The 17,179-nt window shown below is 53.3% G+C and overlaps 1 protein-coding gene across 1 annotated transcript in view; it reads right to left on the reverse strand.

Annotated features, from left to right (window-relative positions):
* WDR19 (WD repeat domain 19) overlaps positions 1 to 17,179 on the reverse strand; it is a 992,607-nt gene that overhangs the window by 371,812 nt on the left and 603,616 nt on the right. Inside the window, exon 28 of the mRNA XM_085642250.1 lies at positions 13,734 to 13,802. Within this exon, the coding sequence (XP_085498376.1) occupies positions 13,734 to 13,802 (69 nt within the window). The remainder of the gene's footprint in view (positions 1 to 13,733; positions 13,803 to 17,179) is intronic.

Consider the following 17,179-nt stretch of genomic DNA (forward strand, 5'->3'; position numbering starts at 1 on the left):
TTGGGGCACATGGGAAATGTCTTTCCTACTCTGGGGTAGCAAGTTTGTATAGTCTCCACTATCCAACGTTCAATAGTTCTCTTGGTCGCATTTGCAAAGGAAACGAATAATTGGTTTTCTTTACGAAAATCCTTTGTTTCTGTTGATCGTACATTAGTGCCCTTCGCACGTCCAGTGTGTGGAGGGCTCTTTCAGCTGGTGCCTTTGGTTTTTTAAAGAAATCTGGTATTTGAATGCTTGGGATGACGTTGACTTGTGATACCACCTTTGGTAGGAACTGTGACTTTGTTATGAGGACCACCTTGTCCTTATGCATTTACAGGTATGGTTCCTGTATAGTAAGTGCTTGTAGCTCGCTGACTCTGCATAGTGATGTGCTCGCTATCAGAAAGGTTGTTTTCAGGGTTAGAAACGTTATCTCTGTCTTGTACATAGGTTCAAAAGGCTGTTATCAGCTGTTTTAGTACCATATTTAAGTTCCACATGGGGGTGGTACTGCTCTTCGTGGTTCAACCCTTTTTGATCCTTCCTGGAATCTTTTAACTACTGGAAGTGTAAAGAGTCTACTTCCGGACATACCTCTGGTATAAGCTACTATGGTTGCTAGGTGTACCTGTAGCGATGCATAGGTCAGACCCCTGTCCAACAGGTGTGTGAGGTCCTTGTTTCCATCCTTCTGTTAACTGTGCACTAGTGGATGTATCTGGTCCATTTTTCTGAGTAGCATTTTCTTGTGCTAGGTTTCCTTGCTTCCCGAAGGATTTCCACTGTCCTGGGGGTAGCTGTAGGTGACCAAACTCTAGGTATTCAGAAACAATGTTGTTAGGCTAGTATGGCTGGTTCTGGATGGTACACTATTCCATTCTGCATTGTTAGTAAGTCCAGTACTGCCTTGATTGGGATCATGTCCCCTTTGGGAATCTCCAGCAGGTCCGAATAACAGGTCTGTCTGGCCCATTGTGCGGCTATTAGAATGAGCACTGTCCCAGGTTGTCTGACCTTGACCAGTACCTTTGGGATCAGGGTAATCAGTGGAAAGGCTTATGCAAATGTCCCCGACCAGTCAAGTGACAGGGCGTTCCCTTTGTATTGGTGGTGTGGAAACCTGGAGGCAAAGTTTTTGCATTTTGCGTTTTGTGGGCTTGCAAAAATGTCTCATGCCCCAAACCTTGAATATGTTATCTAGCACCTCCTGTTTTGTCTTGTCTGCTTAGTATGTCCACCTCTGTGTTTTGTTTCCCTGGCAGGTGAATTGTCTATGGTGTGATTCTTCTTGGAATCGCCCACCTCCATATTTCCTGAACTTGTTTGGACAGATAGAGGGACTTTGGTCCCCCCTCCCCCTTGTTTGTTGAGGTAGTACATAATTGTTGTGATGTCCATTTGGATCAGTACAATCTGACCTATTATATGCATTTGGAACACTTTCAAGGCTAGAAAAACTGTCTTCATCTCCAGATAGTTTAAGTCTTTGATGGTATCCGTGGGATACCAGAGTCCTCTGACCTTCAGGCTGTCTGTGTGTTCCCCAACCCTTGGGGGATGCATCTGTAGTTATAGTCACCGTGGGAACTGGTGTTTTAAATGATCTCCCTATGTTCATGTTTGTTGAGTTCCACCATTCTATCTCTTTGTACTTTTGCTGTGACAACCACTAGATCCTCCCAGTTCCCAGTGGCTTGTGACCATCTGTTGCAGATCCATTCCTAAATGGGGTCATATGCAGTCTTGTATGTGGTATGAGAGAGATGCATGATGCCATCATGACTGTCAGAGACCGACCCCTCTTTTCCGCAATCGCCTCTGCTCTAGTCTGGACTGAGTATGCTTGTGCTGTCTTTGAGTTTAAGGTTGCTCCCAGGAACACTTTCACTTGTTCCGGTTGTGGTGAGTATTTCTTGAGGTTTATTGTAAATCTGAGACATTGTAGTGTTGTAATCATTGTTTGCATGTCCCTGTGGCATCTTTCTTATGATTGTGCGTTTACTAGCCAGTAATCTAGGTAGAAGTACATATGAATGCCTTGTCTTCTTAGGTTGGCTGCTACCGCCATTAGACACTTTGTGAATACCCTTGGTGCAGATTTTATACCGAAGGGTATAACCCTAAACTGCTATTGTACCTTGTCTAGAATTAAGTGAAGATACTTCTTGTGTCTTTAATTCATAGGCATGTGTAGGCAGGCGTCCTTAAGTCTAAGGTGGCCATATAATCCCCTTTCCTTAAGAGTGGTGTTACTCCTTACAGTGTTGTCATCTTGAAGTGTGAAATGTTGAGTTTGTATGAACTTGTTTGGAAACCGAAGGTCTGGGATTGGTCTTAGTGTTGAGTACTGTTTTGGTACCAGAAAATATGGAAATTAGATCCTATTGCCTATTTCCCCTGGGGAAACTCTTTCTATGGCACTCTTTTGGAAGAGCTCTTTGACTTCTTTTCTAAGTTGTGTGAGTTCCTGTACACACAAGTTTTTTGTTTTCGGGGGCAAGTGTGGAAGTGTTTAGATGAGTTCTATGCAGTATCCATGTTTTATTATGTTCAGGATTCAGTTGTCTTATGTGACTGTCCTCTACATTCCTGAGGAACCCCCTATTCTGCCCCCCACAGGTGTTTAGTGGTGGGGCTAAGTGACAATTGAGTCACTTGCCTGCTGAGCCTCCCTCTCTGTGAGGCTGACCTCTTCCTCTTGTTCTCACTTGAAAGGATTGTCTCGTCGTGTGTTGCCATTGATGGTGTGACATTTGTTGCGTAGGCAGGTTCATGATGTTTTGGGGCTTATGTTGTTGCTGCCCCTTCTTTTTGTGGTCCCTCCTCTCCTGAAGGTTCCTCTGAACTGGAGTGCTCCCATGGCTTTCGCAGTGTCATTATCCTTTTCAGCTTCTGCAGTGCATCGTCTACCGCCTGTCCGAATAGTGTGTTGCCTGTGAGAGGCATGTTGATAATTGAAGTCTGTACCTCTGTCTTGAATCTGGAGACCTTTAACCAGGTGTGTCTCCTGAGTGTTGCCCCTGTGCATATCTGCCAGCTGGCAGTATTTGATGCATTCAGTGTGGATTTAAGGCAGGTATTGGCAAAATATCTGCCCTCCTGGATCACTGTCTTGGCCCTCTTATGGAACTCTTCCAGAAGGTGCTGCATCAAGCCCTCTATCTCATCCCATTGCTGGTGCCCATAGTGTTTAAGGAGCTTATTGGAGTTTGCTATCCCCCACTGTTTGGCTGCCTCTCTCTCGATCTTCCTTTGCACCAGATCAAGCCTCTTGCTCCCCTTCTCTAGTGTTGGCCCCGTTGATGTGGAGGCACTGTTTCTCTTCCTCGCGGTGGAGACAATGATGGAATCTGTAGGAACATTGCCTTTTATGTATTTGGGGTTCTGAGTGGAGTGTTTGTATCTTTTCTCCACTCGAGGCCTTATTGCTCTTGCAGTGGCCGGTTAGCTAAAGGGATCTTTCCCCTGGTCGAGGACGCTAGGGAGCATGGGTAAGTATAGATTAGCCTTTTATGAAGGCATCAGGGTTTCTAGTAGGAAGTATGCTTCTCCTTTCTCTTCTCCAAGCAAAAGGGCTGCATAGGCGTCTGCAGCTCATTTGATGAGGCTGTTGTACAGGGACAAGTTGTGGGGTGGCAAAAATATCGAGTGATATCTTTCTACCGCTTCCTCCGGGGGACTCTGCATCGAGGTCCTGTCATGTGTCCTCAAACTGACTTTCTTCCTCAAACATCGCTGCTTCTTTGTCCACTTATGAAATTCCTTCAAGGAGTCAAACTCCTTCTTTCTCATAGCACGGCCGCCATTTTGACCTCGAGTTGTAATTCCTCTCACTCTCTTTTTCTGTGTTAAGGGCTCTCCAGGCCTTGAGTCCTTGCCCTTCTCTCTTGCTCCCTCTCGACTGCTTGGTTGCATTGTCGACGAGTTGCCCCAATCTGTGTCTTTTTGTCTGTACCTGGGTCGTTCTCCTTGTTTGTGCTGACCTTTGGTCGTTAGGTGTTTCAACGCCCAGGCTGCCTTTGAGGACATAGAGTCCAAGGACTTAACGTTCATGCCTTTCAGAGGTTTGATTACCTTTTGCCATTTCTTCTTGGCGTCCTACACCGATTTCCCCGGTGCTTGTCTTTTTTCAACGTCGGTTGTGGAGTCCTTGATGTCTGACTCCCCTCCTCATGTTGTTCGGCCTCTTTGACGTTCTGCTCATCGTCGCTGGATAACCTGAGATCTTTCTGAGATTCCTGTGTCTTCTGAGTGCTAGACATGGTGTAGTGTTCTAGTCGCTGTCGCACCTTGAGTGTCTTGGGTACAAACTCAGCACAGGCCTCAGTGTCTTCGTCCTTGTGGTTCCACAGCAGACAAAACTTGTAGACCTTGTGGGGGTCTCTTTCCATAAATTTGTGGTGACAGTTGGGGCAGAACTTAAAAGGGGTAATTTTCATGAACCTTTACTGCCTTTTCCCTCTTCATTCTCTGCAAAGTAGATCTTACTAGCGGGGTCCCCCATCGGGCCGACGAGGCTTCCCTTCTCTGTTCCTGAGATCTTCTTGTGGTCTTCTGCAATTTTTGATTTTTTCGACTTGTTGGCTTACTTTTCTCTGTGATACTTCTGAGCTCCTCTGTAGTGCTTCCAGACCCAATAGCGGAAAAAAGAATCTGAAGGTGGCTGACCACCATGTATAGGAACTTCCGGAGAGCTGTCTGACATCACACAAGGGATGGACTTAACACCAAATGGTGGTCAAGACGCTACAAAAAAAAGGACAATATTGGACCCTGCCACCAGATGGCGGAATAAATGCACAGCATGTGAATCCAGAAAAGGATTCATGCTGCAAAACACCAACTTCCATAAAGCATGTAGCAACAGTAGGGCAAAAGTAGGTTATTATTATTTTTTTAAATAAATTTTACGTAAAGAGGAGCACATAATCAAAGTACATTACACAAACAGTCCTAAATATACACAAATATTGAGTATGACTAGAAAAAAAAAACATGATTGATAAATTCACCAGTATTTACATTATATAGCAGCTTATTCATGGGAGCTTCGGTGGGTAAAGCCTGGTTTAAAAGAATAGAGATTATAGAGAATATAAGTTAAGGTGAAAGGTCGTCTATTTCAATACTTCCGGGATATTCTAGCCGTCAGTTAATAAGTTGCTTCAAATAAAAAGGTCTACTATATACAAGGGGCGGGTCGGTCTATAAGACCACTATAACTGTTCAGCCAAATCGACATAGGGGACCAGATTTTCTGCCCCAGCTTCCTAGCCTGCCTACCCTTGCACATGTAAAGCGCAATTGCTTGATTGTATATACCAATCAGTTGGGTAATCCAGGCCTGAAATGAGGGAGGCTCTGGGTCCTTCCATCTAGCTGCGAATAACAATCACAAAGTAGGTCTGGGTCATGTCCAGTTTACTACTATTGTTGTTACCTAGAATCATCAGGGAGGGGCTGAGGCAGACCCTTCGCCCAAACAGTCTCTCCCAAAATGACACCAGACCACAGAGAAGATAGCCTGTTGTAGCTATAGAACATATGAACCAATGTACCCGGGCCCTCCCCGCACCTAAGACATTTATCTTCGATCCTTTTTGCCCACCCACACAGCAAGGCTGGGGTAAAATAGAGATTAAATACCGTTTTGTAGTGTTGTGCCTTCAAGCTAGGGCAAAAGTAGATTAAAGACATATACATGATATATTAATTTGAACAGTAACATCCTTGGCAGTATTAGTTCAGGAAAGTGGGCCTCTTCTGCCCACCAATTCATTAAAAGGTTGGGTTTGCTCAACCACTGCATTCCTTTTTTTGATAAACAAGTTTTTATTGTTTTACACGATACAACAACAGAAACAGTCTGGTATTCCGAAGCAGTTCCACACAGCAATACATTAGGAAACACCCCCCGCTCCACCCCGCCCCCGGAAGCCCCCCCCCCACCCCCCGAACCATCCTACTAAAGTATATTGCCTAGCCATTTCCCCCAAACTTTCCGGTATTTCTTGGGGCATCCGCGTGCCCGATATAGAGTCCGCTCCTGCGCCGCGCACCAGTCCACCCCCGCTCCCCATTTAGCCACGCTTGGCGGCAGCGGCTGCTTCCATGCCGCTGCAATGTCGCGCTTGGCCACCATCAAGGCCGTCATGAGAAACAGCTGCTCTGAACGTGTGCCATCCAAGCCATCCGTGATGCCCAGCAGCGAGTGTCGGGGGTCATGTGGCACCTCCCACCCCAGGACCTCCGTAAGCTCGGCTTCAATGCCTCTCCAGAACCCCTCCAGGGCCGGGCAGGACCACACCATGTGCAGGAAGTCTGCCGGCTCGGAACCACAGCGGGGGCAGGCCGCGTCCCCGGAGAGGCCCGCACGGTGAAGACGAGCCGGTGTGAGGTATGCCGCATGGAGATAATAAATTTGGATGAGTCGTAGTTTAGCGGAGGCCGTCACCAAGCGGGGGGCCATAAGGGCGTCCCGCCAGTCGGCCTCATCCAGGGGACCCACCCACCCCTCCCAGCGCTCCCTAAGACCCGCGAGGGATGTAGGGGTGCAATTGACAAGGGAACGGTAAATCCTGGAAATGCCCCCCCTCCCCAGGTTGCCCAGCAGGACCTGAGCCTCCGGGGGGCTGTGGTCTGGCAGCCTGACGTCCAGTGGGGTGTAGGTGCGTATGGCGTGGCGCAGCTGGAGGTACCTATAAAACTGAGAGGAGTGAAGGGAAAAACGCGCCTGCAGCTCCGAAAAGGAACACATCCGCCCTCCCCGCCAGACGTCCCCCAGTTGGGAAATGCCGATGAGGTCCCATGATTTGAAGCCTTCCAGCTTCGTGACGTCCCGCAACCACGTCCCGTGCCACAGGGGGGTGACCCGGGTCAACCGTCCCGTCCATCGGGTGAGGCGGAGCGCCGCACGCCAGGACAGGAATACAGCCCTGGTGATGTCCGGGCAAGAAGCAGGGATGGGGGCGCCGTACAGGCGATCTTGGATATCGGCAAAACCCAAGCCGTTAAGTTCAACCCTGTAGGCCGGGTCGGACCAACCCCCTCCAAACCAGTCGTGAATGACCAGGAGGCGGGTGGCCATGTAGTAGAGGTAAAGATCGGACATGCCCAGGCCCCCGTCAAAGGTGGGTATGCGGCACGTCGACAGAGCCAGCCGCCGCCTCCCCTCGCCCCAGAGAAATCTCGTCGCCATCCCGTCCAGTTCACGAAACCACGGTCGCGGAAAGGAGTGGGGGGTGTTTTGCAATACGTACAGAAACCGGGGAAGGATCATCATTTTGTAGAGTGCGACCCTCCCTAGCGGGTTAAGGGGCAGCTGTTTCCATCGCTCCAGGTCGGCCCTGGCCCTCTTGGCCAAGGGGGTGACATTGAGCGCCCAGCTCAGCTCCGGGAGGAGGGAGACCCAGATGCCCAGGTACTGAAATGATAGGCGGCGCAGAGGGATGGTCTCCTGCCAGTCAAAGCATTCCCTGGAGGGGTGCAGCGGAACCAGGATCGACTTTCGCGGGTTGAGGGAGAGACCCGATGCCCGGCCGAAACGGCTCAGAATGGACAATGCGCGCGATCCGGAGCGCGCTGGGTCCCCAAGGTACAATAGGACATCATCCGCATAGAGGGCGATTTTGTCGGGTTCCAGGCCAGGCCATTCCCACCCCCGAAGGAGGGGGTCAGATCTAATCAGGGCGGCCAGAGGTTCCATCGCCAGAGCGAAGAGAAGGGGCGACAGTGGGCAACCCTGCCTAGTTCCCCGGCCGATCCGAAAGGGCCGCGACAACGCCCCATTAACCAGTACTCTGGCACGGGGCCGGGCATAGAGGACTCGCACCATCCCCACGAACCGAGGGCCGAAGCCCATGCGGGACAGGACGTCGAAGAGGTAGGCCCACCCCACCGAATCGAAAGCCTTTTCGAAGTCGACGAGGAGGAGAGCGAGGTACGGGGTCAGACGATGGCGGTGGGCCAAAGCCACGTGGAGACGGCGCAGACAGTGGCGCGTACCCCGGGCGGGCATGAAGCCACATTGATCCGGGTGGACCAAGGTAGACAACAGGGGCCTAAGCCGCTGGGCCAAGACCGCCGCGTAGAGCTTCACATCAGTGTTGATGAGCGAAATTGGGCGATATGCAGCTCTATCGGTGGACGGCGGCGTGGATTTGGGCAAAACCACAATCGTGGCCAGGTCAGACTCCGGTGGGAAGGAACCCCTCTCAAGCGCCTCTGCATAGTGAGCTTTCAGCCGCGGGACCAGCGTGTCCCTATAGGCCGCAAAGAATTCCTGCGGAAAACCGTCTGGGCCTGGAGTCTTCCCCGCTGACATACGCCCGATTGCTTCCCCGATTTCTTCGACGGAGATGGGGGCCTCCAGGCTCTCCATTTCGTCCGGCCGAAGCCGGGCCAGGCAGGCGGTCCCGGGCGCAAGCAGGGTGTCCAGAGAAAGGTCCGGCGCACGCTCTCGGTAGAGCTGAGAGTAGAATTGGGCAAATGCCGTTGCCATCCCCACGGAGGAAGACTGGAGCACCCCCGACGAGTCGGTGATCGCCGGAATGATGCGCGACGCCCTGGGGTATGTGGCCAGGCGGTGCAACAGTGCACCGTTCTTGTCCCCCCAGCCGTACACCCTCGCTACCGAGGACTGCCAAAGAAGCTTGGCCGCCTCGAGGGACCGCTGACAAATCTCCTGACGAAGGAGCCGCAACTGACGGTCCACCGCCGGGTCGTCTTGCTCGGAGAGCGACTGCTCCAGCCGCAGCGCCCGGGCTTCGCAAGCCGTGAGCTGCCGCAGCTGTGTCTGGCGATGCCGCACAACATGTGCCTTGGCCGCCCCCCTGATGGTTGCCTTGCAAGCCTCCCAAAGGGTGCCCGCCGATGAAACGGAGCCCTCATTGACACCGTAATAATGGGTAAGTTCAGTGCCAACCGCCTCGCGCAGCGTCTTATCCTGGAGAAACCAGGCGCTGAACCGCCACACCGGTCTGGCCGCGTGGGGCGGGGGGCCCAGACTCAGGAGGACTGGCGAGTGATCTGAAATGCCTCTGGGAAGGATGCGGGCATCCTGGACGCTTCCGCACTCGGCAGGAGGGACAAAAATCACGTCAATACGGGCATGAGAGTGGTGAGCGGCTGAAGTGTGGGTGTATTGACGATCGTAAGGGTGCCAGAGCCTCCAGGCGTCGCACAGGCCCTGGGCCTCCGCCCATCCCGCCAGCTGTCTCGCCCGCGCGGCGCGGGAATCCGAAATCGGTCCCGACGAGTCCAGCCGTGGGGCCAGGACCGCGTTAAAGTCGCCCCCAAGGACGGTGGTGCCCACGGGGAGAGAGTCCAGCAACGAGGCAGCGTGGGATAAAGCCTGCGACAATCCCGAGGGGGGCACATAGAGCGAAAGGAAGCTGACTGGGCGCCCCTCCAGTGTACCACAAATAGCAATCCCGATGCCCTGGGGCGCACGGGCCACCCTCTGAAGGACGAAGGGGAAGGAACGACGCAGCAGGACCGCCACCCCACGGGAACCACGGGAAAACCCCGAGTGCCACACCCGGTCGTACCCGTAACGCGCCAAGAAAGGGCATTTTTCCCCAAGGAGATGGGTCTCCTGAAGGAGGAGGACGTCGGCCCCCACGCGCTGAGCATACTTGAGGACCGCCGTGCGCTTAAGCCTATCCAGCAGGCCGTTCACGTTCCAGGACAGGATACGCAGCTGCGCCTTGGGGGCTACGTCAGCCATAGATACAACGGGTGCAGTGGGACGCCGCCGGGTCGGAGCCACCCCAGGGGAGCCCGGAGGACATCTTGCCGCATTGGCGCGCAGGGACCAGGACCCATGGGGAAAGCAGGGGACAGGCAATGGGGGGCCAGGGGTGCCAGGCCGGGAGCGGGCGGCAGCAGACCGTGTGTGTAAGCCAGCGCGGAGCGCAGCGATGACGCCCGCGGGAGGAAGCCTAGGGGCGCCAAGACGGGAGTGGGCAGCAGCAGGCCGTGTGTGTGAGCAAGCGCGGAGTCGTGCAGTAACGTGCGCAGGAAGCAGCGATGTGGCGCACCCAGGAAAAACCAGACACAAACAAAGAGGACCACCCTCCCTAGGAGGAACATCCAACAGAACATCGAACAAAACCCACCCCCCAACCCCCAACCCCCCACCCTACACTTCGAGAACTGAAGCATCTGTCGCCCTAACTCCAACAACAATTACAAAAGCCCCAAGCGAACCGCTCGGGTGTCAAGAGCGTGGTGGACCCCTCCAGAAGTACGGATGCAAGAGTTCCGGCCTGAACTACCGTCCATGAGCGGAGATCCGCTAAGTCCAGGACATTGGTGGAGGCCTCAGCCGCGGGGCCGGGCCGCCAGAGCCGCCGCCAAGACAGAAGACCACTCAGAGTCAAATGGTCGGGCTGCGGGAGAGATCAGACAGGTCCACAGGCGCGATGAGGGGGGTCAGGGATGGGTCCGGCGGACGTGGTGACCGGCTCCGGGGGCCCCCAGCCGCCCGAGAGGATGTCCCGGATGAGGCCGACGAGTCCCTCAGCCCCCTGCCCGACATGCTCGTGGAGCGGGGCCCAGCTGCCAACCCCCCCCGGGGCCGCCGGGACTGTGTGCGCCTTCTGCGGCGTGGGCGAGGGGGTCTGGTTGTATCTAGGTCCGAGGGCTTCCGAGCCGGGGACACCCGCCCGGATTGGCGCAGGGGTCGTTCCTCAGTGAGCCAAGTCCAGGCCGCCCGGGGAGAGTCGAAAAACAGGGTCCTATCCTGATAGACCACGCGGAGGCGGGCCGGGAATTGAAGTTGGTATCGAAGACCCAAGGAGCGCATCTTACGTTTCACCTCCAGGTATGAGCGGCGTTGCTCTTGAACCTCCCGAGTGTAGTCAGGGAAAACCATGATGGTGTGGTTGTTGAAGGACAGGGGAGACTGCCCTCGCGCCTCCTTCAGAATAGCGTCTCTGTCTCTGAAATTGAGGATCCGCAGGATGAAGGGGCGCGGTGGGGCCCCCACCGGAGGCTTGGCGGCCAACGACCGGTGCGCTCTCTCCACCACAAACCAGGAGGACAAGCTGGCCGCCGGCATCCAGGATTTAAACCACTTCTCTAGAAAGTCGTCGGTGCGGCCAGATTCGACCCCCTCCGGAAAGCCCACCAGACGGAGGTTGTTGCGGCGGGCCCGGTTTTCGGCATCCTCCGCCCGCCGGTGCAGTTCCTTGGAATGGGTCGTGAGCTCCCGGACCTGATCCTGGAGCTGCCGGATGTCGTCCTCCGCGGTCGAAATGCGGGACTCCGTCTCGGTGATGCGGGCCGTGGCATTACGGAGATCCTGTCGAAGGAGCGCCACGTCCACCTTCACCTCCCCGACCATCCCCTCCAAGGACGTGCGGGAGGCGGTAATGGCCTGCAGAATAGCGGCAAGGTCCGTGCCGGGAGTCGGCGCTGCCTCCCCCCCAACACCCGGGGGGTCGGAGGTCGTGAAGCGATCAATCTTGGTCTGGTGGGGCGCGGCCGCCGACTTGGCACCCCTCTCCTTACCCATGACTGCCCTCGGGGCCCGTGCGTTGGCGCCCAGGCGCTGTGCGGTTCGCCGTCCCAGTGTTCCAACAGCCTGCTGGTGCGGATTCGAGGGGCAGGAGCGGTGCCCTCCTCCCGCTGCGACGGGCCAAGAGACCACCGGGGCGCCGCAGCCCCGCGTAAAGGTGACCCGGCGTGGTCTAGGCCCACCGGTATCTCAGGCACAGGGCCCGTGTCCAATTAAGACCCCACTGCGGCCTCCCGGGCACCCACCGGCGGCGCTCCCCGCCGCGATCTGCAACTGAGCCCCCCCCAGGGAGGGGGGAGGGAGTAAGGATCCCTTTTATCGCTGCCCAGGCGCCGGCGTCAGTACCTGCTGTTCCACGTTGTCTGGGGCTGCCCTCGGCCCCCACAGGGAAGGAATCCAGGCCCGGATCAGCGTTGTCTCGGGGTCTCTCGGGGTCTCTGCAGGGCTCGGGACACAGAATGCAGCCGCCAAGAGCCGCCCCAAACCCCCGTCAGGGCTCACCCACTCCACAGGCACCGGATCCGCGGCCCCGGAATCTTCCTCCGGTCTCCCTGCCAAGGTGGGAGTGCGACCTCTCTCCCTCGCGCCCACGCCGCCTGGTACGGCGGCCGGGTCCGCTGCAGCACCGCCGGGAGAGCCTCCGGTCGCGATCCAGAACCAGGCTGCCGAGGCTGCTCCGTCACAGGGCCAGTCCCACCATCCACGACCACAAAGCACCAGGCGGCGAGGGGAAAAGCCCGTCAGGCCAGCCGCTACCTCCCCGCAAAACACGTGGCCAAGGTGTGCCCCTCACCGCAGCAGCACAGTCAGGAGCTCCCAGCGCCGTGAAGGCCCGCCATTGTGCGAGCGAGCGATCCGCTCCTCAGGCACCGGATCCGCAACCCCAGAGTCCTCCGCTGACCTGCCAGAATCGGAGCGTGGCTTCACGCTCGCCCCTGCGCCACCCGGTATGGCAGCCGATATTGCCTCAGCGCAGCCGGGAGGGCCCCCAGCCGCAAGCCAGAGCCAGGCCGCCGAGGCTCCTCCCCCGCAGGTCCGTCTCCGCCAGCAGCGACCAGGAAACACCGGGCGGCGATGGAGAGGGTCCGCCGGGCCGGCAGCCGCTTCACCGCTGGAGACGCGGTCAGGGTGCACTCCCCCCCACAGCTGCACTCGGATCCAGGGAGGGCACCTCAGGGGCATCCAGCGCCGCAGTCACCGCAGGGATGCCGCCATTTTGCGAGCGCGGCGCGATGCCCCGAACGTCGGCAGCGGGACGGCTCAGGGAAGGCTCGGAAGTCCCCGGGATGCAGGCAGGGCTGGTCCGCAGCATGGGCAGCAACCTACATCGCTGGATGGCTCGATTCAGGTACGGGTATCGGGCGGATGGTGGAGGGGTCCCGGAGCACTCTTAAAGTGCGTCCACCATCTTGGCCTCGCAAGCCACGCCCCTCCAACCACTGCATTCCTAATATAACTTGAAAGCTGGGAGCATCTATGGTAGTTGGTAGAGGTGTAATTTCTGGGAATGGTAAGATGTGGACCCGGATGTTAAGGTAAATACATCCACTAATGACTTCAGGTCGAATTTTAGTATGGGTTGGGATATGTTGCTGGCCAACAGACTTGGTGTCAATGAAGTTACCAGTGGCCCCACAGGCCACTAAAGCTCTAACCCATATACCCGTGGCTAAGGAAGACCATAACATGAAAACAGAGAATAGAACGCTATCACAAGGCACCACAAACATTTGAAATGAAGGTCATTTTCTGTCATCTCTCACTGATATTTCGCGCAGGCCTGACGACTTAGGAAGGTATAGAAGCGGTATGAAATATATGTTTTCTGAGGTAAGAACTTTGAAAATAACCATGAAAAAGTGCAAAGACATTGGGAAGCTCTGGAAGTTGTGTAAGACTATAGAAATGTTCTGTGCCAAGGTGTCAGATAAAGGTGCTTTGTGGTGCCCCACACAACAGCGATATATATATATACACACACAAACGTACATTTAAAACATTCATAGTTGTTTCCTGCATCCATTGCCATGCATGCATTCAACCCATATTCTTATTGTTAGTACACATGTAAATAAAAGCAAACACACTAAAATACAACTAATGCCTTTGTCCAAAAAACATTCATACACATGATGAAAATAATCGCTTTTCTGTTGAAAAAAAGTAATATTTCTAAAAATAGAAAGCATTAAACTAGAACAGAACACATATTAATAGATGCTCTTACTGTTTCAATGGCCATTTCTATAGCAGCGTTATCTTCAGTACTTGGGCATTTTAAGAAGTGCTTTAATGCCTGAAAAATATTAAATTGGACAAATGAGCTAAGACAGTCAGCAAGTTAAATAAACTATAACTAATTAAAAAACAATAGAAAAAACGATTACATAAATTACATTCTTTCTAGTAGTTAATACTAGTAAAACAAGTATGCGCTGTGGGTAAATATGAACACACAAATGTCTAGCTAGACAGTCTGTACTGTTGCAGAAGCCAAACTAAGGCTCACGGCTGGAGGGAAATTTTAAGATTCCGAACTTGTGTGGATCCTTGAAAATTAAGAAAAATAATATCAGTTATTCTCTTGCCTATGTTTATTTCCTCTTCCTTTACATTGTTTAATCTGTAATGCACATCTGTGCACCAAAACCATTCCAGTGTATTCTGGGGCTGGTGATGAGCAATAACCCCAGTTCCAGGAAAACTGAAAATCTGCAAAGAAAGTTAAGGTTCTCACAATTAAAGGTTACACAGTTGGGAGGAAGAACAAGGTCCTTATTTTTGGTAACGCTCTTTCTGGTTGATATTTTAGCTTACCTTAGATACCTCACCGTAGAATATTCTCCAGACGCTAGACTGGGTCCAGAACATTTTAAAGCAGTGCTCCTGAGCACTGCTAGGTGGTGCTGCAGTGTGGCTCTCTGTTGGCCTTATCCTGCCCTGGAAGTGATCAGGCAAGATCTTGCTGTCAATGTCACAGAGGGTTCATTTACAATGGGCGAGCAGGTAGTTTTCAATGACGGACCTCAAGGCTAGGCTGGCTGAAGAGGACATTCGCTTCTCAAATGCCTCAATCTTTTTGGACTACCTGTCCGGAAGGGGGGGGCACAAGGCTGTCGGGTCATCGTAAGTCATTCAGATTCACCCAGCTGGCGGCAGCCTTGACCACCAAATGCTGTGTAAGAAAATCAAGGCACTGGTCTTTGGCATCTGGCCACCTGCCTGTTAACTGGTGGACAACTGTAAGGTTTAGACCAAGTGCCCAACAGATTATCAGTAAGGACTTGGTTGAACAGAAGTAAGGGCTCAGGAGAAGCCGTTCCAGGCTGTAGAACGTCTATAAGGACATTTGTTTTAACTACAACAGAAGGAAGTTGTAGATCCACACCTCAGCTGCATGTCTGATGATTACCGCAAAGGAAGAACTCTCTTCCATTGGTGGCTGAAAGAGAGAAATCAACCCTGTATCAGGAGAAGTGTCAAGTCCATTGGCCTATTGTAAACCCATATAAAATAGTCATCATCATAATGTAGGAGTAATTCATTTGCATTATTTCCACTGCCATCACCTAATAGCGGCATGTTCTGGTCAAGGTTGGAACCGAAAAAGGTGGAAAAGCAACTGACGATGGCTCCATGGTAGAGGGAGTGTTCTGTCAGAATATACAAGCCCGATCTCAGTTGCATTCGAGATTGAGTCGGGTCAAGGTTGGACAGTCATGAGAAGATTCTCTCCGGTGCTGGTGAAGTTGCCCAAAGCAAGATGGCCGCACTTTAGCAATGCTCGGCTGGTCGGGCCAAAATACGTTCACTATCCGGCAAATGGACCACCATCAATCCTGTAACGAAGGAGGAAACAAGAGACTGTAGCATACAGAATAATGCAACGTCAGTAAAGCGAGTGAAAGAAGGATGGCAGACCCGGGACGCGAGATTACACTCCAGCCAATTATGGAATGCAGACAAAATGGCGACGCCGATGCCTCGTGCATAGGTATAGGTGGAGAATCGGCTAGATGAGAGACATGGTGGGCTGCTCTTAAAGGAGGGAGCTGTCGTCGAGCCCATACTACACGGAGCCGGTGAGTGCAATGCAATGGGAGAACTCACCCGATGCAGCACATACAAAGCGCGATTGGCAGTTTGTATGTGGACCGAAAACGCAGCAAAGGCGGCTGCCAAGAGCAGAGAGTCGAGAGCGAGCGCCGCAGTGAGGAAACACAGATAGGACAAGATTCCGGCGCCAGCTCACATATACTGTCAGAGCACATCGTTGTGGGCCCCCAGTGCAGTGGTAATCAAGCCGGTGCGACGCTTGCAGGAATAACCCGGTACTGTCACGAAGGATAGCGTGAACAATATCCACGACCGTAGGTGTGGCAGGCCGATACGGGGTGATGCCACAAAGAGAACCTGGGCGCTACACTGAGGCCCTTGATACATCTGTAGACGACAGATACCTGACCCCCCCGGATGTGGCAGTCCTGATGAGCTGGAGAGAGGGGCCCTGCAGATTGCACAGCAGATGAGCATTGCGGGCTGAAAGACTAGGCCCCCCTCAGACTATCGAAATTGACAGTGCTGGAGATAAAGAGGAACTACAGTGAATTATCTGGCAGAGAGGTGACTGGTAATTGCACCTCGTGCACACCAAGCGCATGTGACACTACAACCTGGCAGAAAGGAGATAAACTAGGACACCGGTTGGGGAAGCCCTTCACCTAGACTATACCTGCCCTGAACTTGGTAGCGAGGGGGCAAAGAGAGGTAAGCATGAGGAAGACAGATAAACAGCAGATGAAGCTAACATTCGAGTCCAGGCAACTCACTAAATCGCAACTCCAGATTGGGGCGGATTCTGAACAGGATATGGAAGCAGGTGGGGGCACTTACCTGGAGAGCACCCCGCTGGCAATGCAAAATAGTCTGCGGTCCATTGACAGTAAGATAGACACCCTTAACTTGAGAATGGACAATATGGCGGCAAAGATGGATATACAGGGGGCCAGTATCACAGAATCAGAACAGCAGATATCTGCGGCGGACGATACCCTAGGCACTGTGCGCACCTCATGTGGGCAGATGGAGAATCTACTAGCAGTTATCCAAGCCAAGAATGAATACCTGGAAGCCAGATCCAGAAGGAACAATCTCCGCATATCTGGGGTACCTGAGACCACCAATACTGGCAGATTGGAGCTATATGTAGAAAACATGCTCAGAGACATGCTTGGGCAGAGCACTTCTCACCCTTCCTCATTGTGGAAAGAGCCCACAGATCGTTGGCCCCCAAACCAGTGCTGGGCGCTACCCCGAGACCCATTATTGCACAGCTATTGTATTTCTGGGATCGGGACACGGCGCTCAGACTTGCGAGGGAGTGTCACAGCATATCAAGGTAACCAAATAGCCCTGGCTGTGCAGCAAGCAAAACCTGAATTTCAACAGGCCAAAAAGAAACTGCAAACACTAAATATTCAATACACCATGCTTTATCGAGCTCGCCTCAGGATCCAGCACAGGGGCAAGCCGAAGATCTTTATGTCACCTAAAGATGCAATGACATTTATCAAGCAGCAGGAAAAGACAGAGTTGACTCCGCGACCTGGCGATGACGAAGACAATGTGGAATAAGTCTGCGAGACAGAGGAAGCCACCGTCGAGAGTTGACAT

The sequence above is a fragment of the Triturus cristatus genome, chromosome 2_2 (genome assembly GCF_964204655.1).
Source record: "Triturus cristatus chromosome 2_2, aTriCri1.1, whole genome shotgun sequence".
NCBI classification, from domain to species: Eukaryota; Metazoa; Chordata; class Amphibia; order Caudata; family Salamandridae; genus Triturus; species Triturus cristatus.